Source organism: Pristiophorus japonicus, chromosome 6 (genome assembly GCF_044704955.1).
Source record: "Pristiophorus japonicus isolate sPriJap1 chromosome 6, sPriJap1.hap1, whole genome shotgun sequence".
NCBI classification, from domain to species: domain Eukaryota; kingdom Metazoa; phylum Chordata; class Chondrichthyes; family Pristiophoridae; genus Pristiophorus; species Pristiophorus japonicus.
Window position 1 is genome coordinate 82500783 of NC_091982.1, and position 13220 is coordinate 82514002.

Consider the following 13220-nt stretch of genomic DNA (forward strand, 5'->3'; position numbering starts at 1 on the left):
GTGACTTCCACATCTACTGCAGCCCTGATGTCCCTCAGTGTAATCTCATTGATATTCTATCTGCAGTGGAACCTCAGCCATTCAGTTTTGGAAAATTCCTCAACAGCAAGTATTTTGGGCCTCCTATATCTCTACTGATTCCTGCGTTTATAGGGAAAAGGCATCCTGAATCAGACATAAGGAGAGAATTGGCAAAATCTCTGAATCATTAGAGTATGAGGTTCTTGCTATTTTCTGTCCCGTTTCACATTTTCAGAGAATGAACAGGTGTACTGGCTGATTTGCACCGCTCAGATTATATGAGGGGGTGATACACTTGACAGATTGTGAAACATAACTATTTTGTAAAATATTATAGTGAACTCATTGTTTCTAGACTTTTCTTAATGTGTTTTTACTTGGGGCCTGTACAGATAAATGATCACAGGATTTTAGGAAAAATACAGCAAACAGATGTGTGCAGTATAGAGGAAAGCCTGATCACCAGCTGGGGATTGCTGGCCTTACCAATATGATTTATAAATCACATGGCATTGAAAGTTGCCCAACACTCCAATACAACGTCTACCTCACAATGCCCAAAGATACCTAATCATTTCTAATCTTGCAAAGATACTATCTATCAAAATTTACTTGATAATTTTCTCTTTAAAAGTATCACAAAGTCTCCTTATAATATTCAGTCTCAATTCCATCACAATGATACCTTCTATGAAATGCACCCCAATTGTCTTGCAACATCCCAAGGACACCTTCTCATCTTCAGTCCCACAACATCCCAAAGACACCTTCTCATCTTCAGTCCCATAACATCCCAAAGACACCTTCTCATCTTCAGTCCCACAACATCCCAAAGACACCTTCTCATCTTCAGCCCCACAACATCCCAAAGACACCTTTTCATCTTCACTCCTGCAACATCCCAAAGAAACCTTCTCATCTTCAGCCCCACAACATCCCAAAGACACCTTTTCATCTTCACTCCTGCAACATCCCAAAGAAACCTTCTCATCTTCAGTCCCATAACATCCCAAAGACACCTTCTCATCTTCAGTCCCACAACATCCCAAAGACACCTTCTCATCTTCAGTCCCACAACATTCCAAAGACACCTTCTCATCTTCAGTCCCATAACATCCCAAAGACACCTTCTCATCTTCAGTCCCACAGCATTCCAAAGAAACCTTCTCATCTTCAGTCCCATAACATCCCAAAGACACCTTCTCATCTGCAGTCCCACAACATTCCAGAGACACCTTCTCATCTTCAGTCCCACAACATCCCAAAGACACCTTCTCATCTTCACTCCTGCAACATTCCAAAGACACCTTCTCATCTTCAGTCCCACAACATCCCAAAGACACCTTCTCATCTTCACTCCTGCAACATCCCAAAGAAACCTTCTCATCTTCAGTCCCATAACATCCCAAAGACACCTTCTCATCTTCAGTCCCACAACATCCCAAAGACACCTTCTCAGCTTCAGTCCTGCAACATAACAAAGCACCTTCTATTCCTTCATTTTGTAACATCTCAAAGCAGCTTCTAATCTTCAGTCTCATAACATCCCAAAGCACCTGTTAATCCTTCATCTTGTAACATCTCAAAGCAGCTTCTAATCTTCAGTCTTGTAATCTCCTAAATCACCTTCTAATCTTCAGTCTCTAACCTTCCAAAGGCACCTTCTAATCTTCTGTCTTGCAACATCCCAAAGAAACTTATAATTTTTAGTCTCCTTTATAAACTTCTGTTCCACAACATTGCAAAGAGACATTATAGTATTCAATTTCACAACCATCACATTGATACATTTTAATATTGTCTTGCAATATGCCAAGTATACCTTCTGGTTTTCAGTCTATCAGTCTTCCCAAAGGCATCTCCTAACTTTCAGTTTCAAATATCTCAGACACCTTCTAACCCTTGGTATCACATCCCAAATACACCTTCTAGCCTTTAGTTTTACAAAGTTCTAAAGACATCTTCTAATTTGTCTCACATCCAAAGATACCATCTAATTTTATGTCCTTTTCAACATCACTTTGCAGACTGCAACATTCCAAAGGTAATTTTTAATTTTCAGTTTTACAATATCCCAAACACATCTTTGAATCTTCTGTTACACATCTCAAAGACACTTGCTTATTCGTGGTCCTGCAACGGCCTGAAGATACCTCTTAGTCTTCACTTTCACTTTCTAATTTGTTTCTTGCAACATCCCTTCTAATCTTCAATTTCACAACATGTCACAGACATATTCTTATCTTCAGTCTTACAAAACTCACAAAGAAACCTTCGCATTTGATGTTATAAACATCCGAAAGACACCTTCCAATCTTCTGTGTCACAGAATCCCGAGGACACTTTCTAATTTGTCGTAACACATCCATTACAAAGATACTTTGTAATGTTTCTATCTCACAACACTCACAAAAATACTTTCTAATCTTCAATCTTCAATACTTAGAGAAATCTTTATTCCCTGAATACTAAGAATAATGTCAATTTTCTGTGACCAGGTACAAAAGTTATAGAAAGTTTCCGTCAGTAATGACTGAGTTCATTAATGATTCTACTAAGATTTTGCAATATATTATGAAATCCACTTTCATGTGTAGGTATTACACTTTGAGTTATGCCTCATACTACATCTTCTGGAGGTTAGATCTCACAAATGAATGTGTCCTTTCTGACAAATTTACATCCTTATGAATATGCTTTATAATCTGATGAATGTCAAGTTTTGTCATCTCATCCCATAGTCTTCTTCAGCTTCTCATCGCCAAACCTGCTCTTGATCTAGAATCTACCTCAGTCATTGAATGAACCCAGACTAAAAAAGTACATCAAATCAACTATCATGCAACAGATATTGGACTCCTGCTGCCATCTTAATCCTTATACCTATACCATATCTATAAAACTATGGTATACCTAGATCAAATCCCAAACCAAATTAGAAAGCTTCTCTAATAAATGCTAATACACCAATCTCAACCTCAAACTACAATATGAAAACTATTACACCTTTGTGTTCATACATCACAACTTCTGGAGAATAGTTTTCAATTTACCCAACATCAACAGCTCTTATCTTGCTGCCCCATATGGTTCCCCAAAGTATTCCCGGCTCAACAATTTCTAACTTTTACCTTTGAAACATTATCCGATCAGCAATCTCTACTATAAAAGTGCATGTATAATCAGACTGTAAGTGGCTTTTTGGCAACTCAGCTAATTAAAAGACAAACAAGTTTCTCTGCTTTGGTTGCCTTAGAATTGGATGCTCTTGTTACCAATGGCTAACTTGTTGTTGAACACTGGAATCCCAAAAGTAGGGGTTCACTGGATAACTGAGGTCCCACTGAATTCAAGTTCTCTGTATCTCCTTCATACACCCACAGAACCCAAGTGGTGATACTCTGTATTGGGTTATGCTTTTACGCTTGAGCATCAGTGAAGCCGAGCTGGTTCTGGCAAGGGGACTAATTCCGATGTCTTCCATCACTCATGCGCTTTTCCTAAGTGGTAGGAGGATTCACCTGAAAGAAACAGAGAAAGAAGGAAAAATAACAAATCTATTCTGAACTCTGCTTCCTCTTACTTCATCTCTCACTGGGCATTATATTGGGCTGGTATAACTGCAAAAGCAGCTTTCAGTTGCAAAACATTATCCATAAGTTCTCATTTGCAAATTAATCTCCCATTATTTCACGGCCCGGGTACTACTTTCCAAGTTACACCTTGCTTTTAGCCTCCTTACACAATTACTCGTTTTATTCTCGGATGATTGAAATTGCAACACTGTGTCACAAAATGATACGATATAGCCTTTGCCTGACATCCTTCATTCATGGAGTTCATAATCTCATCATGGAAAGGCACAGAATGGCGATCTAAGATTTCCCCACAGGAAGGAAGGAAAATTGAAGACTGAATCCCTTCACAAGCCTTCCAGCTGCCAGTTTCAGTCTTTTAGTTTGAGGCCTGAAACTAAGTTACCCACTGCTGTCTGGATCGTGGGTGTTGCATGGCATGGGAGTCCTGAGAAATGGGCTGAAGGAGGAACTTGCACCTTTGGGGGGGAAAAGAAACATGTCTGTGACAGCACTCGGAAAAATAACAAAATTAATAATACAAGGCACATTTTGAGGTCTAATTACAATCGCTGTTTTCTGAAATAAGAACACAAATTGTTATGTATGCAACCCTATGTAACTTGCACACTTACACCTGAGGGCATATCTGTTGGAGTCCCAAGGGATCCAAGCATCCCTTGGGAGCACTGTATATAAGCAGGTCTCCCATGCTATGCAGGCACTCTGGAGTTAGAATAAAGAGACTAAGGTCACACTTACTCAAGTCTACAGTACTCAGTCACATTGCTTTATTTAAGACATAACAACTGGCGATGAGATAACGAACCATGCAGAGAATGCAGAGAACTTTGGTATCCTGGAGAAATTCTCAGAAGGGGACGATTGGGAGGCCTTCATGGAGCAACTTGACCAATATTTCGTGGCCAACGAGCTGGAAGGGAGTGCAAACGCTGCCAAATGAAGGGCGATCCTCCTCACCGTCTGCGGGGCAACAACCTATGGCCTCATGAAGAATCTTCTTGCTATGGTGAAACCAACAACCAAATCGTATGAAGAACTGTGTATGCTGGTCTGGGAGCACCTAAATCTGAAGGAGAGCGTTCTGATGGCAAGGTATCGAGTTTACACATGTCAATGGTGTGAAGGCCAGGAAGTGGCGAGCTACATCGCCAAACTAAGGCACCTTGCAGGACATTTTGTGAATTTGATGGATTCCTGGAGCAAATGCCAAGAGACTTTTTTGTGCTTGGCATTGGCCATGAGGTTATCCTCCGCAAACTACTGACTGTTGAAACACTGAACCTGAGCAAAGCCATAACGATAGCCCAGGCATTTATGTCCACCAGCGATAACACCAAACAAATTTCACAGTATAAAGATGTTTCGGCAAGTACTGTACACAAAGTAACGTTGCTTTCAGGCAGGAATGCATATGGCAGAACGTACACGTCTGCAGCTGCACGACCTCAGATGACCCAGAGCCCGGCATCAAGCGTCAATGCGAGGTAATTGACACCTTGGTGGCGCTGCGGAGGTGATCATTGAGCCGATCAATGCCGCTTCAAACACTATGCGTGCAAAGGCTGTGGAACAATGGGACACCTCCAGCGAATGTGCAGATGAGCTGCAAACCCTGCAAACCACCACGTTGCAGAGGAAGACCGATCCATGGTGGATCAAACTGAACTAGAGACTCAAACCGAGGAGGCAGAAGTGTACAGGGTACACACCTTCACCACGAAATGTCCACCAATCATGTTAAAAGTTGAACTGAATGGAATTCCAGTATCCATGGAATTGGACATGGGTGCGAGTCAGTCCATCATGAGCAAAAAGGCCTTCGAAAGGCTGTGGTGCAACAAGGCACACAGGCCCAAGCTGAGCCCTATTCATACCAAGCTAAGAACTTATACTCAAGAGCTGATCCCTGTAATTGGCAGTGTAGCAGTAAAAGTCTCCTATGATGGAGCAGTGCACGAACTCCCACTATGGATTGTATCAGGGGATGGCCCAACACTGTCCGGCAGAAGCTGGCTGGGAAAAATCCGCTGGAACTGGGGCGACATCCCAGCACTTTCGTCTGTCTATGACGCCTCATGTGCCTAGGTTCTGAGCAAGTTCCCATCATTGTTTGAGCCAGGCATTGGATGTTTCTCGGGGACAAAGGTGCAGATCCACTTGATTCCCGGTACACGACCCATTCACCACAAAGCACGGGCGGTGCCGTATATGATGTGAGAGAAAGTGGAGATTAAGCTAGACAGGCTGCAACGAGAGGGCATCATCGTGCCAGTGGAGTTCATCGAGTGGGCCAGTCCGATTGTTTCGGTTCTCAAGGGTAATGGCATGGTTAGAATTTGTGGGGACTATAAAGTAACGATTAACCGTTTTTCACTGCAGGACAAGTACCTGCTACCCAAGGCAGACGACCTATTTGCGACGCTGGCAGGAGGAAAGACATTCACCAAGTTGGACCTGACCTCGGCCTACATGACGCAGGAGCTGGCGGAATCTTCGAAAGGCCTCACCTGCATCAACACGCACAAAGGTCTGTTCATCTACAATAGATGCCCGTTTGGGATTCGATCAGCCACGGCTATTTTTCAAAGGAACATGGAGAGTCTGCTAAAGTCGGTTTCGCACACCGTGGTTTTCCAGGAAGACATATTGATCACAGGTCGGGACACCATCGAACACTTGCAGAACCTGGACGAGGTTCTAAGTCGGCTAGATCATGTGGGACTCAGGTTGAAACGCTCGAAGTATGTTTTCCTGGCACCAGAGGTCGAGTTCTTAGTGAGAAGAATCGCGGCAGATGGCATCAGACCCACCGACGCCAAGATGGAAGCCATCAAGAACGCGCCGAGACCACAGAACTTAACGGAGCTGCGGTCGTTCCTGGGATTCCTCAATTATTTTGGTAATTTCCTACCCGGGTTAAGTACCTTGCTAAAACCTCTACACGTGTTGCTACGCAAGGGAGATGACTGGGTATGGGGGAAATCACAAGAGACAGCTTTTGAGAAAGCCCGAAACTGCTTATCCTGTATAATCTTTGTAAACATTTAGTGCTAGCTTGTAATGCATCTTCGTACGGGGTCGGGTGTGTGTTACAACAAGCAAACGAATTGGGAACATTGCAACCGGTCGCTTATGCATCCAGGAGCTTGTCCAAGGCCGAAAGGGCCTACAGCATGATTGAAAAAGAATCTCTGGCATGCGTTTACGGGGTAAAAATAATGCATCAGTATCTGTTTGGGCTTAAGTTCGAGTTAGAAACTGACCATAAGCCACTCATATTGCTATTCTCAGAGAGCAAAGGCATCAATACCAATGCCTCTGCTCGCATCCAAAGATGGGCACTCACACTGTCTGCATATAACTATGTAATTCGCCACAGGCCAACCACAGAGAACTGCGCTGATGCCCTCAGTTGGCTACCATTGCCCACCACCGGGGTGGAAATGGCACAGCCCGCAGACTTGCTCTTGGTGATGGATGCATTTGAAAATGAAAAGTTCCCGTTACGGCCCACCAGATCAGGACTTGGACCAGCCAGGATCCTTTACTGTCCCTTGTAAAAAACTGTGTCTTCCATGGGAGCTGGTCCAGCGTCCCAGTGGAGATGCAAGAAGAGATCAAGCCGTTCCAACCCGCAAAGACAAAATATCCGTACAGGCGGACTGTCTTTTATGGGGTAATCGCGTGGTTTTGCCTAAGAAAGGCAGGGAAATGTTTATGCGCGACCTACACAGTACCCACCCAGGCATAGTAATGATGAAAGCCATAGCCAGATCCCATGTGTGGTGACCCGGCATCGACTCAGATTTGGAGTCTTACATGTGCCAATGCAACACTTGCTCTCAACTGAGCAATGCACCCAGGGAGGCACCGCTAAGTTTGTGGTCATGGCCCTCCAAACCGTGGCCTAGGATCCACGTAGACTTCGCTGGCCCGTTTCTAGGCAAAATATTTTTGGTGGTTGTGGATGCTTATTCAAAATGGATTGAGTGTGTAATAATATCTGCAAGCACGTCCACTGCCACTATCGAAAGCCTACGAGCCATATTTGCCACGCACGGTCTGCCTGATGTCCTTGTCAGCGACAATGGACTGTGCTTCACCAGCGCTGAATTCAAGGAATTCATGACCTGCAATGGGATCAAGCATGTCACATCTGCCCCGTTCAAGCCAGCATCTAATGGCCAGGCAGAACGGGCAATGCTTGAAACGCGTGTCGGAAGGCTCCCTGCAGACCCGCCTGTCCCGAGTCCTGCTCAGCTATCGCACAAGTCCCCACTCGCTCACCGGAGTTCCCCCAGCCGAGCTGCTCATGAAAAGGATGCTCAAAACAAGGCTCTCTCTAGTCCACCCCGATCTCCACGATCACGTCGAGGGCAGGCGGCATCAACAAAGCATGTACCATGATTGCGCAAATTTGTCATGTGATATTGAAGTCAATGAATCTGTATTTGTACTCAACTATGGACATGGTCCCAAATGGCTTGCTGGCACTGTCATAGCCAAAGAAGGAAGTAGGGTGTTTCAGGTCAAACTCACAAATGGACGAACTTGCAGAAAGCATTTGGACCAAACCAAACTGCAATTCACAGACAGCCACGAGCAACCTGAAGAGGACACCACCAATTTCGACCCTCCGACACACACACAAGTGGCAACCGACATCACGGTTGATCACCCCCAGCAGCCCAGCAAGACCAGCTGTGCAGCAGCCCAGCGAAGAACCAACCAACTCACCTGCACCTGCATTTGTATCGAGACGATCGACTAGGGAGCGAAAAGTCCCAGATCGTCTCACCCTGTAAATAAGTTTACTATTGACTTTGGGAGGGAGTGATGTTATGTATGCAACCCTATGTAACCTGCACACTACCGCCACCTGAGGGTTATTTGTTGGAGTTCCAAGGGATCCCAGCATCCCTTGGGAGCACTGTATATAAGCAGGCCTCCCATGCTGTACAAGCACTCTGGAGTTAGAATAAAGAGACTAAGGTCACACTTACTCACATCTACTGTACTCAGTCACATTGCTTTATTTAAGACATAACACACATCATCCTTGATTGATTTCATGCAGTATTTAGACCATATTTAGTCCCCATATAGTCCCCAAGGACGACAGATTGATCCTCCTAGGAGACTTTAATGCCAGGGTCGGCAAAGACACATCCTCTCTGGGGAGGCATGATTGGCAGCGAGGGGGTAGGGAAATCCAACTCCAACGGCACCCTACTCCTGACAAAATGTCTAGAACACGAACACCTCATCACCAACACCCTGTTCCGCCAGAGGGATAAATACAAGGCATTGCGGCAACACCTTCGCTCCAAACACTGGCACCTGCTGGACTATGTCATCGTCCCGAGCCAAGGATTGCAAGGATGTGCGCCTCACCCGTGCCATGACGGGAGCTGACGACCATCGCCTAATCCGATCCATCATCAATATTAACATAGCACCAAAGCAGAGGGGACAGCAGAAGCAGTGCCGCAAAAAAAATTTATGCTGGGGCACTTAATGGCCCAGCTAAAAGAACCCTATACAGCCAGTGCCTCACAACCAATCTGCCGTGCTTTAATGACCTTGAGATGCTCAATGCCCACAGCGCTTGGTCTGCCCTCCAGGCCTCCATAACCAGTGCCTGTGAAAAGACATTTGGTTACTCAACTAGAAAACACCAGGACTTGTTTGATGAAAATGATCAGGAGATCCAAGAACGAATAGATCGTAAGCACAGAGCATTTTTGAGCCTCAAGCAACAACCCAACTCGGGAGCTACAAAGCAATGTTACAGATGGCTCAAGGTTGAGGTCCAACAAAAAACCCGGAACCTAAGGAACAGGTGGTGGATGGAGAAAGCACAGGTGATACAACAACTGGCCAACAGCCACGACATACGAGGATTCTTCGCTGCAGTCAAGGCCACCGACAGTCCAAACTCCCAAGGCCCCACCCCACTCCTGGCAAAGAATGGGGAAACACTCATCAAGGACACCGAGGCTGTCAAGGCCCGATGGAAGGAGCACTTTGAAGATCTCCTCAATCGAAATTCTGTCTTTGACTCGTGTGTTCTCAACTCCAGCCCGTGAAACTCCAACACTGCAAGAGGTAGTCAAAGCCATAAAACAGCTCAAGAATAACAAGGCTGCGGGTGCGGATGGAATTCCTGCTGAGGCGATAAAATATGGCGGAGAGGTGCTGTTGGCGCAGATACATGACCTCATCTCTCTCATTTGGAGGGAGGAGAGCATGCCGGGTGATCTCAGAGATGCAATGATCGTGTCCATTTTTTAAAAGGGGAACAAATCTAATGCGGCAACTACAGGGAATCTCCGTGCTATCAACCACTGGGAAGGTTGTCGCTAGAGTCCTCTTCAACCGTTTTCTCCTTGTGGCCGAGGAGCTCCTCCCGGAGTAACAGTGCGAATTTCGTCCCCTACGGGAAACAATCGACATGATCTTTGCAGCACAACAACGGCAGGAAAAATGCAGGGAGCAGCGCCAGCCCTTATACATGGCCTTTTTCGATCTTACAAAGGTCTTTGACACTGTCGACCGTGAAGGCTTATGGAGCGTCCTCCTCCGTTTTGGATGTCCCCAAAAGTTTGTCAACATCCTTCGCCTGCTCCACGACAACATGCAGGCCGTGATCCTTACCAGCAGATCCATTACAGACCCGTTCCACGTCCGAATCGAGGTCAAACAGGGCTGCGCCATCGCTCCAACCCTATTCTCAATCTTCATTGCTGCCATGCTCCACCTCACTATCAACAAGCTCCCCGCTGGAGTAGAACTAAACTAAAGAACCAGTGGGAAGCTGTTTAACCTACGCCACCTCCAGACCAGGTCCAAGACCACCCAAACCTCTGTTGTTGAGCTGCAGTACGCGGACAACGCCTGCGCCTGCGCACATTCTGAGGCTGAACTCCAGGATATAGTCAATGTATTCACTGAGGCATATGAAAGCATGGGGTTTACGCTTAACATCCGTAAGACAAAGGTCCTCCACCACCCTGTCCTCGCCGTACAGCACTGCCCCCCAATCATCAAGATTCATGGCGCGGCCCTAGACAACGTGGACCACTTCCCATATCTCGGGAGCCTCTTGTCAATAAAGGCAGACATTGATGCGGAGATTCAACATTGCCTCCAGTGCGCCAGTGCAGCCTTCAGCCGCCTGAGGAAAAGAGTGTTTGAAGACCAGGCCCTCAAACCTACCACCAAGCTCATGGTCTACAGGGCTGTAGTAATACCCGCCCTCCTGTATGGATCAGAGGCATGGACGACTTACAGAAGACATATCAAGTCGCTGGAGATATATCACCAATTATGTCTCTGCAAGATCCTGCAAATCTCCTGGGAGGACAGACGCACCAACATCAGTGTCCTCACCCAGGCTAACATCCCCAGCATTGAAGCACTGACCACACTCGATCAGCTTTGTTGGACAGGCCACTTAGTTCGCATGCCAGACACGAGACTCCCTAAGCAAGTGCTCTATGCGGAGCTCCTTCATGGCAAGCAAGGCAAAGGTGGGCAGCGGAAACGTTACAAGGTGAAGTGCGACATCACCACTGACACCTGGGAGACCCTGGCCGAAGACTGCCCTAGGTGGAGAAAGTGCATCCGGGAGGGTGTTGAGTTCCTTGAATCTCAACGCTGCGAGCGTGACGAGGTCAGGCGCAGGCAGCGGAAGGAGCGTGTGGTAAATCAGTGCCACCCCCCCACTTCCCCCGAGGAATGTCTGTCCCACATGTGACAGGGTCTGTGGCTCTCGTGTTGAACTGTTCAGCCACCAAAGAACTCACTTTAGGAGTGGAAGCAAGTCTTCCTTGATTCCAAGGGACAGCCTATGATGAGACCATAGACAAGGAAATAAAATTGGTTTAATTTGCTGTAAAAGTTATCTTAACTCCTCCATTTAATTCTAGCCTGTAACTTATTCTCAGGTATCCATTATCACACACATACACACACACACACACACACCACACAGACATACATATACACACATATACAGAAACACACACACTGACACACACACACTTTTAACCATCTAAACTTTTCAATTGGTTTCCAGCTTGTATCACACTCTTCCTTATTTATTATTCTATAATACAGGCAACTCTCGATTATCCGGGTCCCTCGGGGATTGGGCTATGGCGGGTAAACGATTTCTCCGTTAGAGCGAGTTGACATTATAAAGTTAAAACTTCAATGAAGAAATACTGTGCAATCAGCTACAAACAGTAAGAAGGCAGTTATGTACGGACATTACCAGCATGCATGCAGGTGGCCTTGAGAGGAGATTGTCTAGCTCCGGAGTTCCAGAGCACACTGCCTTCCTGTGCCGAAAGGACCCTGATGTCAGAGGCCTGATGCTTTCCCGGGCCGAAAGGACTCGACGTCAGCAGCGGCCGCGAAAGATAGCGAATTTAAAATGCTGTTACAACGGTTTCCCGTTGCATCCGTGTGCGGATAATCGAGAGTTGCCTGTATCGTGTTTAATTTGAATGGTCGGTTTGACTTGACTTTGTTTTTTTTCCCTGTGATAACAGCAGTTGTTCTTCACAATTGATTCATGCTAATCATATTGCACAAGAAGACAGACAGCATTATCTCGATAGGTGAAATAGGAAAAGGTTAAGTTTCTGCAAAGGGCTTTCAGACCTGCACTCATGGTCCTGTTTCCGCCCCCAATCCCACAAAAAGAACTGCACCAGGAGATGTCTGTCTGGGTAAATTCTGCTTTCAATTCCCTCCCTTCCCCTTCCCCCAGACCTTACTTCTTCTCCTTTTCCCCCCCTGCACTAACCCTAAATTTGCATATTTCTCTAATTTCTCTCCTATTTCCCCTCTTGCCCTTTCAAAACTCATTCTGGCAATGAGACCAACCTCCTGCTCTCTCGAACCTATTCCTATTAAATTGCTGATGACTCAACTTCCCTTTCTGGCGCCCATGTTAGCGGATATTGTTAACGATTCTCTCTCCTCAGGTATTGTCCCGCTTTTCTTCAAATCTGCCTTTATCACCCCTCTCCCCAAAAAACAACCCTTGACCCCTCTGTCCTTGCAAACTATCATCCCATCTCCAAACTCCCTTTCCTCTCCAAAGTTCTTGAACATGTCGCCTCCCAAATACGTGTCCATTTTTTCCAGAACTCCTTGTTTGAATTCCTCCAATCAGGCCCCCTCCTATTTCTTGTCTACATATTGCCCCTCGGTGACATCATCTGGCAATACGACATGAGTTTTCATATGTACGCTGATGATACCCAGCTCTACCTCACCTCCACCTCTCTCAAACCTCCACCATCTCTATAGTATTATACTACTACTCTGACATCCAGCACTGGATGAGTAAAAAATTCCTCCAATTAAGTATTGGGAAGACCAAAGCCACTGCCTTCATTTCACACTGCAAACTCTATTGCCTTTCCACTGATTAGTTCTCACTCCCCCCCCCCTACCCCCCGCCCCCCCCCCTACCCCCGTCTAAGGCTGACCAAGTATGTTCGAAACCTTGGTGTCATATTTGATCATGAATTGAGCTTCCTATCTCATATCCAATCTATCACTAAGACTGCTCATTTTCACCTT

The 13220-nt window shown here is 45.8% G+C and overlaps 1 protein-coding gene across 1 annotated transcript in view; it reads right to left on the bottom strand.

Moving 5' to 3' along the window:
* Positions 1-2520: 2520 nt before the first annotated feature.
* Positions 2521-13220, bottom strand: part of drp2 (dystrophin related protein 2) — a 173268-nt gene continuing 162568 nt past the window's right edge. The window contains exon 23 of the mRNA XM_070882105.1: positions 2521-3542. Within this exon, the coding sequence (XP_070738206.1) occupies positions 3505-3542 (38 nt within the window). The 3' untranslated portion in view covers positions 2521-3504. The remainder of the gene's footprint in view (positions 3543-13220) is intronic.